Source organism: Lipotes vexillifer, unplaced genomic scaffold (assembly GCF_000442215.2).
Source record: "Lipotes vexillifer unplaced genomic scaffold, Lipotes_vexillifer_v1.1 scaffold599, whole genome shotgun sequence".
NCBI classification, from domain to species: domain Eukaryota; kingdom Metazoa; phylum Chordata; class Mammalia; order Artiodactyla; family Lipotidae; genus Lipotes; species Lipotes vexillifer.
This window is the reverse complement of record NW_006780550.1, coordinates 455,055-475,493: the sequence shown is the minus strand read 5'-3', so window position 1 is coordinate 475,493 and position 20,439 is coordinate 455,055. Positions and strand designations below refer to the sequence as shown.

Sequence of the window (20,439 nt, the reverse complement as noted above, 5' to 3'; positions counted from 1 at the left end):
AGGGAAAGAAGGTGGTTGATGCCCTGAATAACTCGTTCACATTCCTCATCTCTGGAATGAGCCCCCCACTCTCCTTCCTGAGGTTTGTATAGCAAAGCAGTCAATTCCTCCTGGGACACAGGAACACCAGCACCAACTTCATCTGGAAAGGCAGCTATGCATAAAGTGAAAAATCAGAAATAATTAGTTTCTAGAATCATGCTATTGCCATTTTTCTTTTAGAAAAATTATAATTCATTTTTTAAAAGCATATTTACTTCCTTCTGGAATTGGCTCCATATCCCAGGGACTCATCTTTTCTCTCTCGTTATTGTCCCAGCTATTAAAAAAATAACAAGATACAAATCAAATTCAGATGACACTTTATATACTAGCATAATTTGCATTACTTCTTGGGGGTGAAATTTGTAAAGGGACAAAACAGTTTCCTTGAAGTACAACTTTGCTTACACAAAGATAATAATAAGCCTCTAATAGAGAAAACATGGCCCATCAATATGAAAGAGAGTTGTAAGCTTACTCTTAGTTCTGCTGGGCTTTTTTTTTTTTAATTCCAACCAAGCATACATTCAGTGTTAAGCCAGGATACGGAATAAAAAGATCTCTTTGGAAAATTCCTTTCAGGTTAAAAAAGTCGATTTAATAGATCACTTCTTTCTATGAGATAACCTACTTTATTCTAACAGGTTGAGTATTATAGCTTCTCCAAAAGTTTATTATTCCCTTTTGATCTACAATATGGAGACTAAAAGTCAATCTTCACAGAATAAACATTTGTTCTATCATTCTTGAGAAGAAAGTTTTATTTATTAGGAATCTTACAACTCTGGTGTTTCATGAACAGCAAAAGTAAATTATAGACAAACAGTATATCCAAACATAATGCAGTCACTCCTGTCTAGAATTCATACCATTAAATAAAAGACTATGTAAATATTCAGTATTATATTCCAGGTGTAAAAATTAATTTAAACACTGAATTAATTTCAGTACTCTTCATGAAATAATAATTGTAATTCTTGTCTAAAATAGAAATACTTAAGAGAAAATACAGGAATAAGGGAGGCAGAAATAAGTCTTCAGTTCCTGCTTTGTGTTAGCATGCATATTGGACCAAAAGGTTTATCAACAAATTTCTTCCTTAAAGGTACTATGATTACTTCCTTACAGGTACAAGTCTTATAAGACTAGGTAAGGTAGGGTTTATAGAAAGTCCATATAGTACTAAAGTATTATATCAGGTGTAAAAGACCATAAATATACTTACTGAACACTGTAACACTGGAAAGAACTATCAGGATACTCTGGTTGAAAAGGCTGCTGACTCTCCACGGTCCCAAACCACCACGCGTCATCTATTATACTGCGGAATCTATCACCTACAATGTTTTTAGAAAATCTTAAGAGTGCTCTTGAGGATAATCACTCTGTTCCCACTCTAAACTGCTAGTTTTTGTTGAATACAGAAGGAGCATTGTATCCAGCATTATTAGAAGTTTCAATCTGAGTTTTCCATATATGTGAATTTTACATTTTACCCTCTTCAAGGATTTTGATTTCCAAATGCTAATAATTATTCTGAAATAAATCACATATTACCGCATATAATTTAACTTTTATCAATTACTTGCACTCATTAGACATACTGCTTTTTGTATTGCACATATGATACTATGGTTGTTTCTTCTATTTTTTGTTTCACCATTTTGTTTTTAAAAATCTCTTCATACTAGTTTTGTACCTTTAAATGGCTAAGGAATACAAAACCAACCATGCGGACAATATTGTTTCTCCTACATAAGAAAGGAGAATTTAAAAGTACTAATAGCAGATAATAACATAGTGGTTGCTCTGTGTCAGGTACCATTTTATTCATATCGACCTTATAGGTATGTTCTGATGTGATTCCCATTTTACAAATAATGGAATTGAGGCAATGAGAGGTTAAAATCTTGCCCAAGATTAAACAGCTGGTGAAGGGGGAGGAATAGAGGGGGAGAGAATAAGAAGGGGAAAGAGAGAAAGGGAGAAAAAAGGAGAGGGGGAGAGGGAGAGAGGGGGAGACGGAGAGAGGAGGAGGGCAGAGGGGTAGATGGAAAGAGGTAGAAGAGGAGGAAGAAGGAGAGGGAGAGGGGGTGGGGGGGCAGAGAGAGAGAGAGAGAAAGGAGAGAGAAACCCACAATCAGTAAAGGCCTTTTAAGAGCCCAAGTGTTAAGTACTCCATTTCATGGCCATTGACATTTCAAGATTTTCTTTTTAATACAGATTTGTATTCTAATAGAGTAGGTAGTCACAGAAAAGGTTTTATGCCACTTACAATGTTCATAAAATCAACAAAACATAACTGAAAAGAAAAATTTAATTTTTCTAATTTGGCTAACAGCATTTTCAGTCTACTGATTTCTTTCTGTTAAATTGGTTTAAAAGTTACTTACTCTACTTCAAACAATAATTGTTCAGTGAGAATTCTATACTTACCAATCTGCCAGTTCCTTTCTTTGGCTTCATTATAAAACTGATGTAGCACAAGGAAGTCAATGACATCTGGCATGTCATGATACCTGAGGAGAAAGTAAAGTACATATGATTCAGTATACAGATATAACAGTATATGTTACTTTCTAAACATCCAGGAATATATGTTTAATGTGGAAGTATTGAGCAAAATGTTGCAAAACTCAATGTCCCTGTGAACGCATTTACTTAAATTAAACCCCATCTGTTTGATCTGTTTGGCTTAAATATTTACTTATGACATTTTTTTTAATATTTGCATACAGTAATTTATTTTCTTTATTACAGTGTATGTTTATTGGGGTTTATTTCACTTCTTTTATATTCTCCTTTTTTAACATCTTTATTGGAGTAAAATTGCTTTACAATCGCATGGTAGTTTCTGCTTTATAACAAAGTAAATCAGTTATACATATACATATGTTCCCATAACTCTTCCCTCTTGCATCTCCCTAACTCCCACCCTCCCTATCCAACCACTCTAGGTGGTCACAAACCACCAAGCTGATCTCCCTGTGCTATGCAGCTGCTTCCGACTAGCAATCTATTTTACCTTTGGTAGTGTATATATGTCCATACCACTCTCTCACTTAATCTCAGCTTACACTTCCCCCTCCCCAGTACCTCAAGTCCATTCTCTACTACATCTGTGTCTTTATTCCCGGCTTACTCCTAGGTTCTTCATGATCTTTTTTTTTTCCTTTTTTTCTTAGATTCCATATATATGTGTTAGCATATGGTATTTGTTTTTCTCTTTCTGACTTACTTCACTCTGTATGACAGACTCTAGGTCCATCCTCCTCAGTACAAATAACTCAATTTCGTTTATGTTTATGGCTGAGTAATATTCCATTGCATATATGTGTCACATCTTTATCCATTCATCCAATGATGGACACTTAGGTTGCTTCTATGTCCTGGTGATTGTAAATAGAGCTGCAGTGAACATTTTGGTACATGACTCTTTTTGAATTATGGTTTTCTCAGGGTATATGCCCAATAGTGGGATTGCTGTGTCATATGGTAGTTCTATTTGTAGTTTTTAAAGGAACCTCCATACTGTTCTCCACAGTGGCTGTATCAATTTACATTCCCACCGCAGTGCAAGCGTGTTCCTTTTCTCCACACCCTCTCCAGCATTTATTGTTTCTAGATTTTTTGATGATGGCCATTCTGACCGGTGTGAGATGATATCTCATTGTAGTTTTGATTTGCATTTTTCTAATGATTAATGATGTTGAGAATTCTTTCACAGGTTTCTTGGCAATCTCTATATCTTCTGTGCAGAAATGTCTGTTTAAGTCTTCTGCCCATTTTTGGATTGCATTGTTTGTTTTCCTGTTATTGAGCTGCATGAGCTGCTTGTAAATATTGAAGATTAATCTGTTTTCAGTTGCATCATTTGCAAATATTTTCTCCCATTCTGAGGGTTGTCTTTTGGTCTTATTTATGGTTTCCTTTGCTGTGCAAAAGCTTTGAAGTTTCATTAGGTCCCATTTGTTCACTTTTATTTACATTTCTCTAGGAGGTGGGTCATAAAGGATCTTGCTGTGATTTATGTCATAGAGTGTTCTGCTTATGTTTTCCTCTAAGAGTTAGAGAGTGTCTGGCCTTACATTTGACTCTTTAATCCATTTTGAGTTTATTTTTGTGTATGGTGTTAGGGAGTGTTCTAACTTCATACTTTTACATGTAACTGTACAGTTTTCCCAGCATCACTTACTGAAGAGGCTGTCTTTTCTCCACTAGTATATTCTTGCCTCCTTTATCAAAGATAAGGTGACCATATGTGCGTGGGTTTATCTCTGGGCTTTCTATCCTGTTCCATTGATCTATATTTCTGTTTTTGTGCCAGTATCATACTGTCTTGATTACAGTAGCTTTGAAGTATAGTCTGAAGTGAGGTAGCCTGATTCCTCCAGCTCCGTTTTTCGTTCTCAAGATTGCTTTAGCTATTCGGGGTCGTTTGCGTTTCCATACAAATTGTGAAACGTTTTGTTCTAGTTCTGTGAAAAATGCCAGTGGTACTTTGATAGGGATTGCATTGAATATGTAGATTGCTTTGGGTAGTAGAGTCATTTTCACAATGTTGATTCTTCCAATTAAAGAACATGGTATATCTCTCCAGCTATTTGTATCATCTTTCATTTCTTTCATCAGTGTCTTACAATTTTCTGCATACAGGTCTACTGTCTCCTTAGGTAGGTTTATTCCTAGATATTTTATTCTTTTAGTTGCTATGGTAAATGGGAGTGTTTCCTTAATTTCATTTTCATATTTTTCATCATTAGGGTATAGGAATGCCAGAGATTTCTGTGCATTAATTTTGTATACTGCTACTTTACCAAATTCATTGATTAGTTCAAGTAGTTTTCTGGTAGCATGTTTAGGATTCTCTATGTAGGGTATTATGTCATCTGCAAACAGTGACAGCTTTACTTCTTTTTCAATTTGGAGTCTTTTATTTCTTTTTCTTCCCTGACTGCTGTGGCTAAAACTTCCAAAACTATGTTGAATAAGAGTGGTGAGAATGGGCAACCTTGTCTTGTTCCTGATCTTAGTGGAAAAGGTTTCAGTTTTTCACCATTGTGAATGATGTTGGCTGTAGGTTTTTCATATATGGCTTTCATTATGGTGAGGAAAGTTCCCTCTATGCCTACTTTCTCCAGGGTTTTTATCAAAAATGCTTGTTGAATTTTGTCGAAAGCATTCTCTGCATCTATTGAGATGATCATATGGATTTTCTCCTTCAATTTGTTAATATGGTGTATCATGTTGATTGATTTGCGTATATTGAGAACTCTTGCATTCCTGGAATAAACCCGACTTGATTATGGTGTATGATCCTTTTAATGTGCTGTTGGATCCTGTTTGCTAGTATTTTGTTGAGGATTTTTGCATCTATGTTCATCAGTGATATTGCCCTGTAGTTTTCTTTCTTTGTGACATCTTTGTCTGGTTTTGGTATCAGGGTAATGGTGGCCTAGTAGAATGAGTTTGGGTGTGTTCCTCCCTCTGCTATATTTTGGAAGAGTTTGAGAAGGATAGGTGTTAGCTCTTCTCTAAATGTTTGATAGAATTCGCCTGTGAAGCCATCTGGTCCTGGGCTGTGTTTGTTGTAAGATTTTTAATCACAGTTTCAATTTCAGTGCTTGTGATTGGTCTGTTCATATTTTCTATTTCTTCCTGGTTCCGTCTCGGCAGGTTGTGCATTTCTAAGAATTTGTCTATTTCTTCCAGATTGTCCATTTTATTGGCATAGAGTTGTTTGTAGTAATCTCACATGATCATTTGTATTTGTGCAGTGTCAGTTGTTACTTCTCCTTTTTCATTTCTAATTCTATGTCCTGCCACTCCCTTCTGGCTTGCAGAGTTTCTGCTGAAAGATCAGCTGTTAACCTTATGGGGATTCCCTTGTGTGTTATTTGTTGTTTTTCCCTTGCTGCTTTTAATATGTTTCCTTTGTATTTAATTTTTGATACTCTGATTAATATGTGCCTTGGCATGTTTCTCCTTGGATTTATCCTGTATGGGACTCTCTGTGCTTCTTGGACTTGATTGACTATTTCCTTTCCCATATTAGGGAAGTTTTCAACTGTAATCTCTTCGAATATTTTCTCAGTCCCTTTCGTTTTGTTTTCTTCTGGGACCCCTATAATTCGAATGTTGGTGCATTTAACGTTGTCTCAGAGGTCTCTGAAACTGTCCTCAGTTCTTTTCATTCTTTTTTCTTTATTCTGCTCTGCAGTAGTTATTTCCACTATTTTGTCTTCCAGGTCACTTATCCGTTCTTCTGCCTCAGTTATTCTGCTATTGATCCCTTCTAGAGTATTTTTAATTTCACTTATTGTGTTGTTCATCATTGTTTGTTTTCTCTTTAGTTCTTCTAGGTCCTTGTTAAATGTTTCTTGCATTTTCTCTATTCTACTTCCAAGATTGTGGATCATCTTTACTATCATTATTCTGAATTCTTTTTCAGGTAGACTGCCTATTTCCTCTTCATTTGTTAGGTCTGTTTTTTTTTTTACCTTGCTCCTTCATCTGCTGTGTGTTTTTCTGTCTTCTCATTTTGCTTATCTTACTGTGTTTGGGGTCTCCTTTTTGCAGGCTGTAGGTTCGTAGTTCCCGTTGTTTTTGGTGTCTGTCCCCAGTGGCTAAGTTTGGTTCAGTGGGTTGTGTAGGCTTCCTACACAGTGGAGGGGACTAGTGCCTATGCTTTCGTGGATGAGGCTGTATCTAGTCTTTCTGGTAGGCAGGTTCACGTCCGGTGGTGTGTTTTGGGGTGTCTGTGGCCTTATTATGATTTTAGGCAGCCCCTCTGCTAATGGGTGTGGTTGTGCTCCTGTCTTGCTAGTTGTTTGGCATAGGGTGTCCAGACTGTTGCTTGCTGGTCGTTGAGTGAAGCTGGGTGCTGGTGTTGAGATTTAGCTCTCTGGGAGATTTTCACCATTTGATGTTACGTGGAGTTGAGAGGTCTCTTGTGGACCAGTGTCCTGAAGTTGGCTCTCCCACCTCAGAGGCACAGCACTGAATCCTGGCTGGAGCACTAAGAGCCTTCATCCACATGGCTTAGAATAAAAGGGATAAAAAATAGAAAGAGGATAAAATAAAATAAAGTAAGATAAAATTTAAAAAGTTATTAAAATAAAAATAATTATTAAGAAAAAAAATTTTTAAGTTAAAAAAAAAAAAACTGAAAAATGGATGGACAGAGCCCTAGGTCAAATGGTGAAAGCAAAGCTATACAGACAAAATCTCACAGAGAAGCATACACATACACACTCACGAAAAGAGGAAAAGGTGAAAAAATAATATATCTTGCTCTCAAAGTCCACCTCCTCGATTTGGGATGATTCGTTGTCTATTCAGATATTCCACAGATGTAGGGTACATCAAGTTGATTGTGGAGATTTAATCCACTGTTCCTGAGGCTGCTGGGAGGGATTTCCCTTTCTCCTCTTTGTTCGCACAGCTCCTGGGGTTCAGCTTTGGATGTGGACTCGCCTCTGCATGTCGGTCGCCTGAGGGCTTCTGTTCTTCACTCAGACAGAACGGGGTTAAAGGAGCAGCTGATTCAGGGGCTCTGGCTCACTCAGGCCGGGGGGAGGGAGGGTTATGGATGCGGGGCGAACCTGCAGAAGGAGAGGGCGGCATGACGTTGCAGCATCCTGAGGCGCGCTCTGTGTTCTCCCGGGGAAGTTGTCCCTGGATCACGGGACCCTGACAGTAGCAGGCTGCACATCCTCCCAGGACGGGAAGTGTGGATAGTGACCTGCGCTTGCACACAGGTTTCTTGGTGGCAGCAGCAGCAGCCTTAGCATCTCATGCCCATCTCTGGGGTCTGCACTGACAGCCGTGGCTCGCGCCCATCTCTGGAGCTTCTTTAAGCAGCGATCTTAATCCCCTCTCCTCGCACACCAGGAAACAAAAAAGGGAAGAAAAAGTCTCTTGCCTCTTAGGAAGGTCCAGACTTTTTCCCGGATTCCCTCCCGGCTAGCCGTGGTGCACTAATCCCTTCAGGCTGTGTTCACACCGCCACCCCCAGTCCTCTCCCTGCGCTCCCTCCGAAGCTCGAGCCTCAGCTCCCCGCCCCGCCCACCCTGGCAGGTGAGCAGACAAGCCTCTCAGGCTGGTGAGTGCTGGTCGGCACCAATTCTCTGTGCGGGAATCTCTCAGCTTTGCCTTCCGCACCGCTGTGGCTGCGCTCTCCTCTGTGGCTCCGAAGCTCTCCCGCTCTGCCACCCGCAGTCTCCGCCCACGAGTGGGCTTCCTAGTGTGCAGAAACCTTTCCTCCTTCACAGCTCCCTCCCACTGGTGCAGGTCCCATCCCTATTCTTTTGTCTCTGTTTTTTCTTTTTTCTTTTGCCCTACCCAGGTACGTGGGGGAGTTTCTTGCCTTTTGGGAGGTCTGAGGTCTTATGTCATCGTTCAGTGGGTGTTCTATAGGAGCAGTTCCACGTGTAGATGTATTTCTGATGTATCTGTGTGGAGCAAGGTGATCTCCGCATCTTACTTTTCCGCCATCTTCCTCAACTTTCCCTTATGACATTATTTATATCACTAGCTATATTATTTATTTATTTATTTATTTATTTATTCATTTATTTATTTATTTATTTATTTATTATGTATTTATTTTTGGCTGCCTTGGGTCTTTGGTGCTGCGTGTGGGCTTTCTCTAGTTGCGGTGAGTGGGGGCTACTCTTCAATGTGGTGTGTGGGTTTCTCATTGTTGTGGCTTCTCTTGTTGGGGAGCACGGGCTCTAGGCACGTGGGCTTCAGTAGTTGTGGCATGCAGGCTCAGTAGTTGTGGCTCACGGGCTCTACAGTGCAGGGTCAGTAGCTGTGGCGCACGGGCTTAGTTGCTCCACAGCATGTGGGATCTTCCCGGGCCAGGGCTGGAACCCATGTCCCCTGCATTGGCAGGTGGATTCTTAACCACTGTGCCATCAGGGAAGCCCTATATCACTAGCTATATTATTTTTATCCTATCTATTTTATAAGATTGTGTTTCTTACATTACCCAATTATGTAACCAGGTCTTCAACAAAACTAATGATGCTTCCATGTCTTGAGGCAATTGATCACATACATAGTTCCATATAAAATTAATTGTAATATCGCAACTCTAGATATGGGAAGAAGCAACAAGGGAGGATATTTCCTGGATTATAAGAGTCTAGTAAAACAAATGATGCCGAGCCTAATCCAGAAATAGCACATTGAGTGGCCTATCAACAAATTCCTTGCTTGAACTAAGAATAAGCCTTCGTAATGCCATGGGACAAATGGGTCATGACATTCTCCCCAAACCTTGGATGAATTTATGACCAACGGGGGTTACTGTAAACAAAAATATGTTGTCTGCCACTCCAGTTCTACAAGGATCAAGTCATTAGCCACTGTAGTTCCTGACCTACAGCACACCCTGAAAGGAATTCAAGATGAAACATTCTGTGTTTTGGATATATGGGCCCCTAGATAGTTAAGATGCATATGTAATGAAGAATTTCAATGACCCCAGATTCCTGCACCTTCACATATATAGAAAATCACTAAAATCATTAACTGAGATATCTGATCCTTGTGACTAGCAATAACTAGCAGGATGTATGCTTGACTATAGGTATTTCCCAGCCCCCCAAAAATCATATATACGCTGGCTCATTCCCTCCTACCTCTTGAGAGCAGTTTGTCAGAGCTATCTTAGAGGCTGTCTCCTAGACTGTAGTCCTCAGTAAGTCCCCAAATAAAACTGAAACCCACAACTCTCACACCGTACATTTTTCAGTTGAGATATATATGTGTGTGTGTGTGTATATATATATATATATATATATATATATATATATAGAGAGAGAGAGAGAGAGAGAGATATTAAGTGGAGAAACAAAGCAATAATTATACAAAGCAAGAATTAAACATTAAACCTTGGTCTTTAAACTCTAAATCCTGTAGTGCTGTCATGTTTTCTTTCCCATTAAGACTTGTACTCTGCAGAATACATCATAGGGATTAAAATACACACACACACACACACACACACACACACATGATCCAAGATAGATACTCACTTAATTGAAAAAGATTCTCCAGTCATTTTGCCTGAAATGGGGTCCAGAAATGCAAGCTTCAAGCAGCACAGTGTAGGTGGTCCAACCTCATATTTGATTCCTACAATCTTAACAAATTCTTGTTCCTATTCATGAGAATAACAATAAATTATTACTTTCAATATAAATAATTACCTAACATTTGCATATTATTTCATTATTATTTGAACAATTTAAAAATTATCTGAAACAACTTTGTAAATCAACTATACTCCAATAAAACTTTAAAAATAAAAAAATAAAAATTATCCTAATACCCACCAGATACTAGGTACTCTACTAAGTGTTAAAAGTAATAAGACATGGCTTTTGACCCCTTAATAGCAATTTGTAGTTTAGTGCAGGGCTATAAACCAATGATAAACAGCAGAATCCCCTTGGGAACCTTTTTAAAATTCATGTTCCTAAACCCTACTACTATGGAATTGAGTTCACTATGTCTGGGGTAAAGCTCAGTCATATATATTTTGAAAAAAACTCCCCAGGCTTTTCTCTGGGGAGTTAATAATTGCTCTGCTGGTTAAGAATCACTCCTCTTGTCACTACTCTCCCGAACTCCTTGATAGTCTGTCAGTGGGAGATCTTTGTGGCCGTCTTCTCACCTCCTCCAGCCCCATGGAACCCTACAAGTCTCAGTCATGCATGAGTGCATCTCCATCCATGTTGGCCAGGCTGGTGTCCAGATCAGCAATTTCTGCTGGGAGCTCTACTGCCTGGAACATGGCATCCAGCCAAGTGACAAGACAATTGGGGGAGGAGATGACTCCTTCAGCACCTTCTTCAGTGAGACAGGTGCTGGCAAGCATATGCCCAGGGCAGCATTTGTAGACCTGGAACCCACAATCACTGATGAAGTTCACACTGGCACCTACCACCAGCTCTTCCACACTGAGCAGATCATCACATGCAAGGAAGATGCTGCCAATAACTATTTCCACGGTCACCACACCATTGGCAAGGAGATCATTGACCTTGTCTTGGACCAAATTCGGAAACTGGCTGACCAGTGCACAGGCCTTCAGGGCTTCCTGGTTTTCCACAGCTTTGGTGGGGAACTGGTTCTGGGTTCACCTCCCTGCTGATGGAACGTCTCTCTGTCGACTATGGCAAGAAGGCTCACCTGGACCACAAGTTTGACCTGATGTATGTCAAGAGTGCCTTTGTTCACTGGTACATGGGTGAGGGCATGGAGGAAAGAGAGTTTTCTGAGGCCTGTGAGGACATGGCTGCCCTTGAGAAGGAGTATGAGGAGGCTGGAGCGGAGAGTGCTGAGGGAGAGGGTGCGGGTAAAGAGTATTAACCTGTCTGCTTCAATTTTACATCCTTGTCTTGAGACTGTCTTATATGTGTTCTGTGGAGCTGCCCATTGTGGCCCTATCTTGTCAATAAAAGTGATATTTCTATTTAAAAAAAGAAAATAATCACTCCTCTAGCAGAAATACAGTTTGTAAGTAGGCAGGTAGACATGTTATGTATATGTTTGGGAAAAGGACTTACATTTATGAGTGCCTACAATATTATTTTATAATACCATCCTTATACATCGTTATTAGTCACACTTAACAGATGACAAAACTGAGCCTCATGGGTACAGTGACTTGTTTCAAGTTATACACTAGTATATAGCAGAGCTGGGATTAAAATTCAGGTCTTATTCCAAAGCCCAGGCTCTTATACCACATATATGCTGCCTCCTAAAATTTCCTATAACCACAGGGTTAGAATTTAAAGTAGGAAATCATATGGTTTATTTATTCCTTTGATCCTAAAAAAAAAACCAAGAGGGGCTTCCCTGGTGGCGCAGTGCTTGAGAGTCCGCCTGCCGATGCAGGAGACGCGGGTTCGTGCCCCGTTTCGGGAAGATCCCACATGCCGCGGAGCGGCTGGGCCCGTGAGCCATGGCCACTGAGCCTGCGCGTCCGGAGCCTGTGCTCCGCAAATGGGAGAGGCCACAACAGTGAGAGGCCCGCATAACGCAAGGAAAAAAAAAAAACAAAAAAAAACAAAAAAACCAAGAACAAAAACCTCAATTTTCACCTGATTCAGAACAGATGGTAGCATTCCTGTTTCCCAGGAGATGATTATGTAAAGCTCACTTGATAAGAAATTTTAGCACCTTACAACATTAATACAATTTTTATAAGTGTCAAACCTTTATTTCAATAAATATATACATTATCTCTTGCATCCTTACTTTTAAGCATCATTATACAACAACCCTTCATTTACCTGAAAAACTATCATAAAATTGCCCTTTACTCTCTTGTTCTCAGAGTCGAAAAAACAAAACGACAAAAACAAATGTAAACCTAAGTAGAAATGATGGTGTATGTATCTCTATGTCTCTTTGTCTGTATTTATATAAGTATGAATGAATGAATATGTATTTACAGTGAGAAAATCCTTCTCTAAAAAATAAACATATCTATTTTATTCAATGACATGTAGCTACATAGGTACTATATCAAAAGAAATAATAAATAAAGCACCACAAAGTCATGAGTTTCTTAGGATTTATGATATTTACTATATTCTAAATCTGCCAGAATCTCAAGGGTGTTTGGGGTCCACACATGCAGTCACAGTTTATAGAGCTTCTAGAACGTTCAAAACTGCTGAGGAAAATATCAACACCATGGAACTACTGCTTTGCTCCAATTATATCAATAGAATGGTATACACTACAGGACCTGAAGCTTGAAGGAAATTAGGTCAAATAATCAAGACAACAGGTGGCATACAAATTTTGGGAACCATAAAATGTGACCCATAACACTCAGCTGTACAAGAGTATGGTACATCACTTTATCCTGGATGCACAATCAACAGTGAAATATCCAGAAACTGAGAATAAGCCTACAGGCTAATAACTTAATTCCCAAGATACTTCAATTGCATAGATAATTAATTTGGTGAACTTACCCTGAGATCCATTTTATTCCATGGCTGTTTTTGTAGGTTAACGCTGTATATTTTTGATTTTCTTACAGCCCGTATATAAGCTTCATGTCCTTGCCTAAAATATATAAGCTAAAACAAAAAACATGAGGTATTAAACAGCAGCATCCCATTTAACACCACTATACGTCCCAATATATTCCTACAAATGTCCTCTTCTGTTTACAAAGAATATAAATAATTATAATTTTGAAAAAAATATACAATAAAGGTACTTATAATCAAATAATGTTCATTCAGTACTCATGCCTATGTAGCCATGTGCTAAATATTGCATAATAAAAACACACACAGTCCTTCTCCATAGCACCTTCATAAATTTCTGAAGAAATAGACTGACAAATGTACACAAAAGTGGTCACATTTTAAAGTAATATATTTCAATATGTAATTGACATTCTAAAGCATCAACATTTTAATAGCCTACACATTATATATATATATATATATATATATATATATATATAACCACAGGCTACTAAATACAGTAATTTCTAGACAGATTAAAATTTTTCTTTTGTAAGAAATAATATCAGAACTAGCATGGTATGGAAGGAAAATGAATCCAAGTGCTTGATAAAACTATTCACCTCTTTAAAACAGCATTCACTACCATATTCTGATTCATTAAAAAAAGTTTCTTTCCCACAATAATTGTTTTTCATCCTCACACCATACTGACAGGTTCAAATCACCTCCCAACCACAAAAATCTTAGCTTCCTTTAAGGCTCAGAATACTGAATCTGATTAAACAATCAGCAAACATTTCCAAAGTGAATGCCAACCCTGGATACAGCTTATTGTCCCAAGACTGTGTCTACCAGGGTAGAACAATGCCAGTGCAAATGGCCTTGCAGTAATGTTCCCTAAATATCCTTGAGTGCACTCTGTACCTGAGAAGCTTAAGATCAGGTTGCAAATAGAATATGTAAGTAATGCCACCCTTCTTGAACACGTAGCTTCTTCCAAACAGCAGGCCTACTTTGTAGGCGTTTTTCCCACTCTGCTTCCTTTATTTATTATTAATCCAAACACCCCACAATCATTACACAAAGGCAACCATAGGGACAGGGAAGAAGTCAGGAGACCTGACTGCTGTTGGTGCTACCCTTACAGGCCATGTGACTCTGGCCTTCGACATGCTCACCTGTCAAATGAAGAGGACACTCTGCTGGCAGGGGTGTTTGAAAGATTAATAACAATAACAAAGGACAGATAGACTAGCATGCCTCAGGTGGTATCCTAAGTGCCCTACAAATATCCTTTAATTTAATCCTTCCCAGAGCCCTACAAGGTAGATATCTTTATCCCCACTGTACAGTTGAGGAAACTAGGGCACAGAGAAGTAATTTGTCAAAATCTTATTAGGTTTCATGCACTCCAGTGTCCATTGAAGCACTATTTACAATAGCCAGAAGCAACACTGAAGCAATCTAAATGTTCAACAGAGGAATGGATAAAGAAGATGTGGTACATATATATAATGGAATACTACTCAGCCATAAAAAGAAATGAAATTGAATTATTTGTAGTGAAGTGGATGGACCTAGAGTCAATAAAAAAGAACAAAGTAATGCCATTTGCAGCAAAATGGATGGACCTAGATTTGTCATACTGAATGAAGTAAGTCAGAAAGAGAAAAACAAATATCATTATGATACCACTTATATGTGGAATCGAAAAAAAAGGGTACAAATGAACTGATTTACAAAATAGAAGTAGAGTCACGGATGTAGAAAATAAACTTATGGTTATCAGGGAATAAGGGGGAAAGGAATAAATTAGGAGATTGGGATTGACATATACCCACTACTATATATAAAATAGATAACTAATAAGAACCTGCTGTATAGCACAGGTAACTCTACTCAGTACTCTGTAATGGCGTGTATGGGAAAAGAATCAAAAAAGAAAAAAAGGGCTTCCCTGGTGGCGCAGTGGTTGAGAGTCCTCCTGCCGATGCAGGGGACACGTGTTCGTGCCCCGGTCCGGGAGGATCCCACATGCCGCGGAGCGGCTGGGCCCATGAGCCATGGCCACTGGGCCTGCGCGTCCGGAGCCTGTGCTCCACGACGGGAGAGGCCACAGCAGTGAGAGGTCCGCGTACAACAAAAAAAAAAAAAAAAAAGAAAAAAGAAAAAATGAGTGGATATATGTATATGTATAACTGACTCACTTTGCTGTACACCTGAAACTAACACAACATTGTAAATCAACTATACTCCAATAAAAATTTTTAAAAAAAGAAAAAAAAACTTATGTTTCCTATAATACTATTAAAGGGGTGGTAGAGATAAATAGAAGAAAGTAATGTAAAAAATACCATACTATGGAGATTTTAAAAATACACTGACATATTCTACCAATCAACACTAAGTCAGAATTTCTAATAGTTAAAAATACAAGTAAAATTTTTTAAACGTTTAAATATTAGTATATAAACACAACTGTAGTGGTAAAAAAAAAGTCATTACCATGCTTACCAATAACATGATTAGCATGTTATTCAGATATCCTTTATTATATATTTATTCCTGTACTCAAAAAATATTGGTCAAATATATATGTACAAGGCACTGGGTGCTATGGTAAGACATCAAAATAAAATCCTTTCCCTCAAGGATATGGACAGACATGTAGATATATGAGTATGATACAAGGCAGAATGTATCATAAGAGAGAAATAATTTAGATGGGAAAGCACATGAAGAAGGAGTGGCAAGCAAATGGTAAGTAGGGATAACATGCAAAAGAAGTTGGCATTTAAGTTAAACCTTGAAAAATGAACATTTTGAGAGGCAATGACCTGTGGCTAGGGGTATTCCAGGCAAAATAATGAAGGCTTAACACTTAAAAGTAAAAAGTAATGTTGTCACTAACAGATTGATTATATAAAAGTATGTTTCTGCCTTTATGGGTTCTTTTAAAACATTCTTTAATTCACGTATTTCACTGTCTGATTCACTTATACACCTTTTCCATTACATGAACAACTGTCATTACCTAATACACATTATTCTTGAAGCATATAATCATGCACTAAGTTTAACAAAATAAAGGGAAAGGTAAATATGGTCCTATAAAATAGAGAGGAGTCTCAGATCATAGAGTATACAGATCCTTATTCTGTTCTAAGATTCTTTTTTAATATTTATTTGCTAATTTATTTATTTATTTATTTATTTATGTTTGGCTGCATTGGGTCTTAGTTGCAGCACATGGGATCTTTTGCTGTGGCGTGTGGACTTCTCTCTAGTTGCAGTGCATGGGCTCTCTAGTTGTGGTGCACAGGCTCCAGAGCGCATGAGCTCTGTAGTTGCGGCACACGGGCTCTCTAGTTGTGGCATGTGGGCTCAGTAGTTGTGGCAAGCAGGCTTAGTTGCCCCTTAGCATGCAGGATCTTAGTTCCCTGACCAGGGATTGAACCTGCGCTCCCTGCATTGAAAGGCAGATTCTTAACACTGGACCACCAGGAAGTCCCCCTGTTCTAATACTAATTCAAAATTATTTCTCTTAAGCCTCCATAAAAAAAGGCAATAAATACAAGAAATAGTGATTTTTGGATATACCCCTAAGAAAGCTCTTCTAAGTTTTTTCATACAGCATTCATCCAGAGCACGTTTTACTAAAATAACCAAACAAACGAGCATGGCTCAAAAGTCTGACACTTACAAGAAGACACACTTAGGAAAGGAAACATTTTAATAATATCAAAAGATATTATAATAATAAGTAATAGCTTAATTGTAAGGCTACTTGGTAGCTATCTCTGGTATACCTATAGAAGACAATTATAGAAAAGTTTGGTAAAATTTTTATTGGTTCCAAGACTTTTAGAACCATTTCCAAGGTTCTGCTCCTTCTTTATTACGATGATAATATTACATTCCTACTACGGGTCTTAAGTTGAAAACTGTGGATAAGCATTTAATCATTCAAAATTGAATGATTAGTCAATATGTCAGAGACTATACAAGCCAACTAGGGCTCAAAATATAACAATGCTATCATAATTTTCATAAGAAAATCAAATAAAAATTTTTCACTGTATAGAATTTAAATCAATTTTTGACTGACCAATCATAAATATGGCTGTAATCAATCATAGGTTCAGTAGGAAGGCCTTGTTTGTGAAATGACTTTCCCGTAAGCATTGAAAGGGGTGATCATCCTCTAGAATATTTTCTATCAGGTTGAGCATGGGCTTCTTTTAAAAAAACAAAACAAAACAAAACAAAAAAACAGTATTAGGACTTGATTAGGATTCAAAATACCACTCAATTCTACTATGTGGCAATTAAGATAAAAATAAAGACAATTATTTTCATGGCTTCACAAGCCAATCAATTTATCTCAATGTTCATTGAGCATCTACTATACTAAAGACTCTGTGTCAAGCCCTACAAAGGACACAAAAATTAGTAAGATTCAGTCACTGTCCACAATAAATATATAATTGAGCAGCACAGTTAAGATGGTGAACATATAACTATAATAGAATTGAGAATATGAATGGCCTAAGACTGATATTAAAGTGAGTACTCTTGAGGTTCCAAGAGAAAAACGTTATTTAACAGAAAACAATTACCTCGTCTCCCATCTGTGGGACAAACGGGGAACGTCGTGGTATGGTATCCAAGATCCACTGAGGGGCAAACCATTCTTCATTGGGCTCACCTGCCATAGAAACCAGTCCTCCTTTCTAAAATATAGTTCACAAACATATAAACTGTAAATATATGAACAGTTGTAGAAAAAATAGCAGGTAGAAAATGTTAAAAACATCAGGTTACAATAAAACACAAAATATACAAACTTCAAACATTTTCTTTTACCAATTAATTATGCATAACTTTTGTACCAATAAAACAATCAAGTGAGTAACATGTTGTTCAATTTTGGCTGACAGATAATATGACACTATATACTATCTAAAACCCACAAATTTTACTCTTCATGTCCCTAGTATATCAAAGGAATTCAAATAAAAGTAACACAATAACTTTTTGCCAATTAAATGATGACCATAAAGAAGATAATTCTGTCTACTAAAGCAAGAGGTTACAGAATGAATACAGAATCCATTTTTAAATTAATATTCAAGGAACTCTGTGGATTAAGTTTTTACATCATTCAAATGAAATTATAGTGGGAAATAAAACCCCATCATTGGGATGAAATAAAAACATAAAGAAATAGAAGAAGCCCTACATGATTTATCATATCCTTCCATTTTACAAGTCAAAAATATATAGAAATTTATGACTGGTGACATGACAAGAATAATCCTTTTATACTACAGTGGCTTATTTAAAAACTCTACTACATTTTAACAAACAACTGTCAAAATGTTTTTATTTAATGTTAAAATAATAATGAAAATATTCTAGCCTCTACTTTTGACAACAGAAAAATTTCAAAAAATCTTTACATCTTTTATACAATTTTACTTAGTTTCTCAGATGGAATATTATTTTTAGATAAAAGTGAAGTGTTACTGTTAAATATTCAAGTATCAAAGGAAAAAACCAAACCCCCCCCCAAAAAAGAAAAACAACCTGTAGACTTACAAACCTTCTTTCTAGTCTGTTTAGGTTTCTTTTGCCTTTCTTCAAGTGACTTCAAATTCTCCTCCTCAGAGCTGCTGCATATTTTCCGTGTTGCCTGTCTCGTTTGCCGTTTTGGAGGTTGCAAATTTATTCCAGCATCTGCTGTCCAATCAGAATATTCACTTGATGAATCACTGTAAATAATACATAAGTTCAGAAAAGGAATAGTTTTGCCTCATGATTGAAAGATGATCATTTTGTAATCAAACAGCATTATAAATGACATGGTTTGATTTTGTTCTAACCAAAGATAAAAAAAATATCAAATATAGAATTTTGATCATTACCTAAGTGATTTTAGTGAAATGCTTCTTGGATAAAGTATAATGCTTAGTTTCCCATAACAGGATTTAAAATTCAAAATTCCTGTCCAAATCACAAAAGCTTCTTTAAATAAAGATGTTCCTTATCCCTGGAAATGGTTAAATATAGTTGTTTTAAACCTGAAATAAATACACATAGCCTGCCAAGGTGTAGAATCTTGGATTTACAAAGAATCTTATTTTACAGATGGAACTATTTTAGGGAACTAAAGCCCATGATGACATGCGCAAAAAGATATTGGTAGAGCTAGGATAAAACAACAGGTCCCTGGGCTTCCAACCCAGTACTCTTTCTACTATAAAATACTATTTTAACTCTGGCTTTACCAAATTCCTACAAGAACATAATTTCACATTAAAACTGTCAAATGATTTTGACCAAATCAAAACCATTAAAACTACCTGGAGGAACTTTCACTTTGCCATTCAATAACAGGATCCTCTATAGAAGCATCACTTGTGCCAACTGTTTCATCTTCCTGCAACAAAGAGCCAGCAATTGAGATATATTGTTATTATTAACTAGCATATTATTAATTAGCATATATTACCTGTTTTATAACACTTTTTGTATTCCCCCCTCCAAAGAAAAGTTCTAGTTAAAATGTATGTAATCATTTTTCTATATATACTTGTAACTCATAACTAAGCCTACCAAGTATTTAAAGATTTCTAGCATCTACTATCTTACTGATATGACACACATTTTTTTATTTCAAAGACGCAATAGACTCCTTAAGAAATGCAAATATAACCCTCTTAAATTTTGTTAAAACCATTGTTTTCTTTTTTTAATTGAAGTATAGTTGATTTACAATGCTGTGTTAGCTTCATATATACAGCACAGTGATTTGCTTTTTGTTTTTTTTTTCATTGGGGTACAGTTGCTTTACAATGTTGTGTTAGTTTCTGCTGTACAACAAAGTGAATAAACTATATGTATACATATATCCCCTCCCTCTTGATTCAGTTTTATATGTATATATATATATATATACATGAAAAAAATATATATGAATTTATATGAATATATATATATATTATTTTTCAGATTCTTTTCCCTTATAGAAAGCCATTGTTTTAAAAAAATACCTACACAAAAAAAGATAAAAATACCTATATGCCTCTACCAAGTTAATATAATTACTCTCCATAAAAAAGTTAATCATCTTTTTATTACGTAAGTTCTCAAACGTACCAAAGTAGAGGAAATAGATAACATCCTTGTGTACACAATCTCCAGTTTAGACAATAACTCACTGCCTATCTTGTATATATACCCTTACCAACTGCCTCATACCTCAGGGATTATTGTGAAAAAAAAGCATTTTCACTATAAATATTTATTAAGATAATGATTCTTTTTTTTTTTTTTTTTTTTTTTTTTTGTTTTTGGGGGCTTTTCTTTTTTGGGCCTTTTC

The 20,439-nt window shown here is 37.0% G+C and overlaps 1 protein-coding gene across 1 annotated transcript in view; it reads right to left on the bottom strand.

Moving 5' to 3' along the window:
* The window catches only part of BRWD3 (bromodomain and WD repeat domain containing 3), a 129,249-nt gene that overhangs the window by 18,932 nt on the left and 89,878 nt on the right, over positions 1-20,439 (bottom strand). The window contains exons 22-30 of the mRNA XM_007453705.1: positions 19,421-19,497; positions 18,661-18,829; positions 17,675-17,788; positions 13,050-13,157; positions 10,089-10,213; positions 2,479-2,561; positions 1,268-1,379; positions 258-319; positions 2-154 (exon numbers count right to left, since the gene is read on the bottom strand). Of these exons, the coding sequence (XP_007453767.1) occupies positions 2-154; positions 258-319; positions 1,268-1,379; positions 2,479-2,561; positions 10,089-10,213; positions 13,050-13,157; positions 17,675-17,788; positions 18,661-18,829; positions 19,421-19,497 (1,003 nt within the window). The remainder of the gene's footprint in view (position 1; positions 155-257; positions 320-1,267; positions 1,380-2,478; positions 2,562-10,088; positions 10,214-13,049; positions 13,158-17,674; positions 17,789-18,660; positions 18,830-19,420; positions 19,498-20,439) is intronic.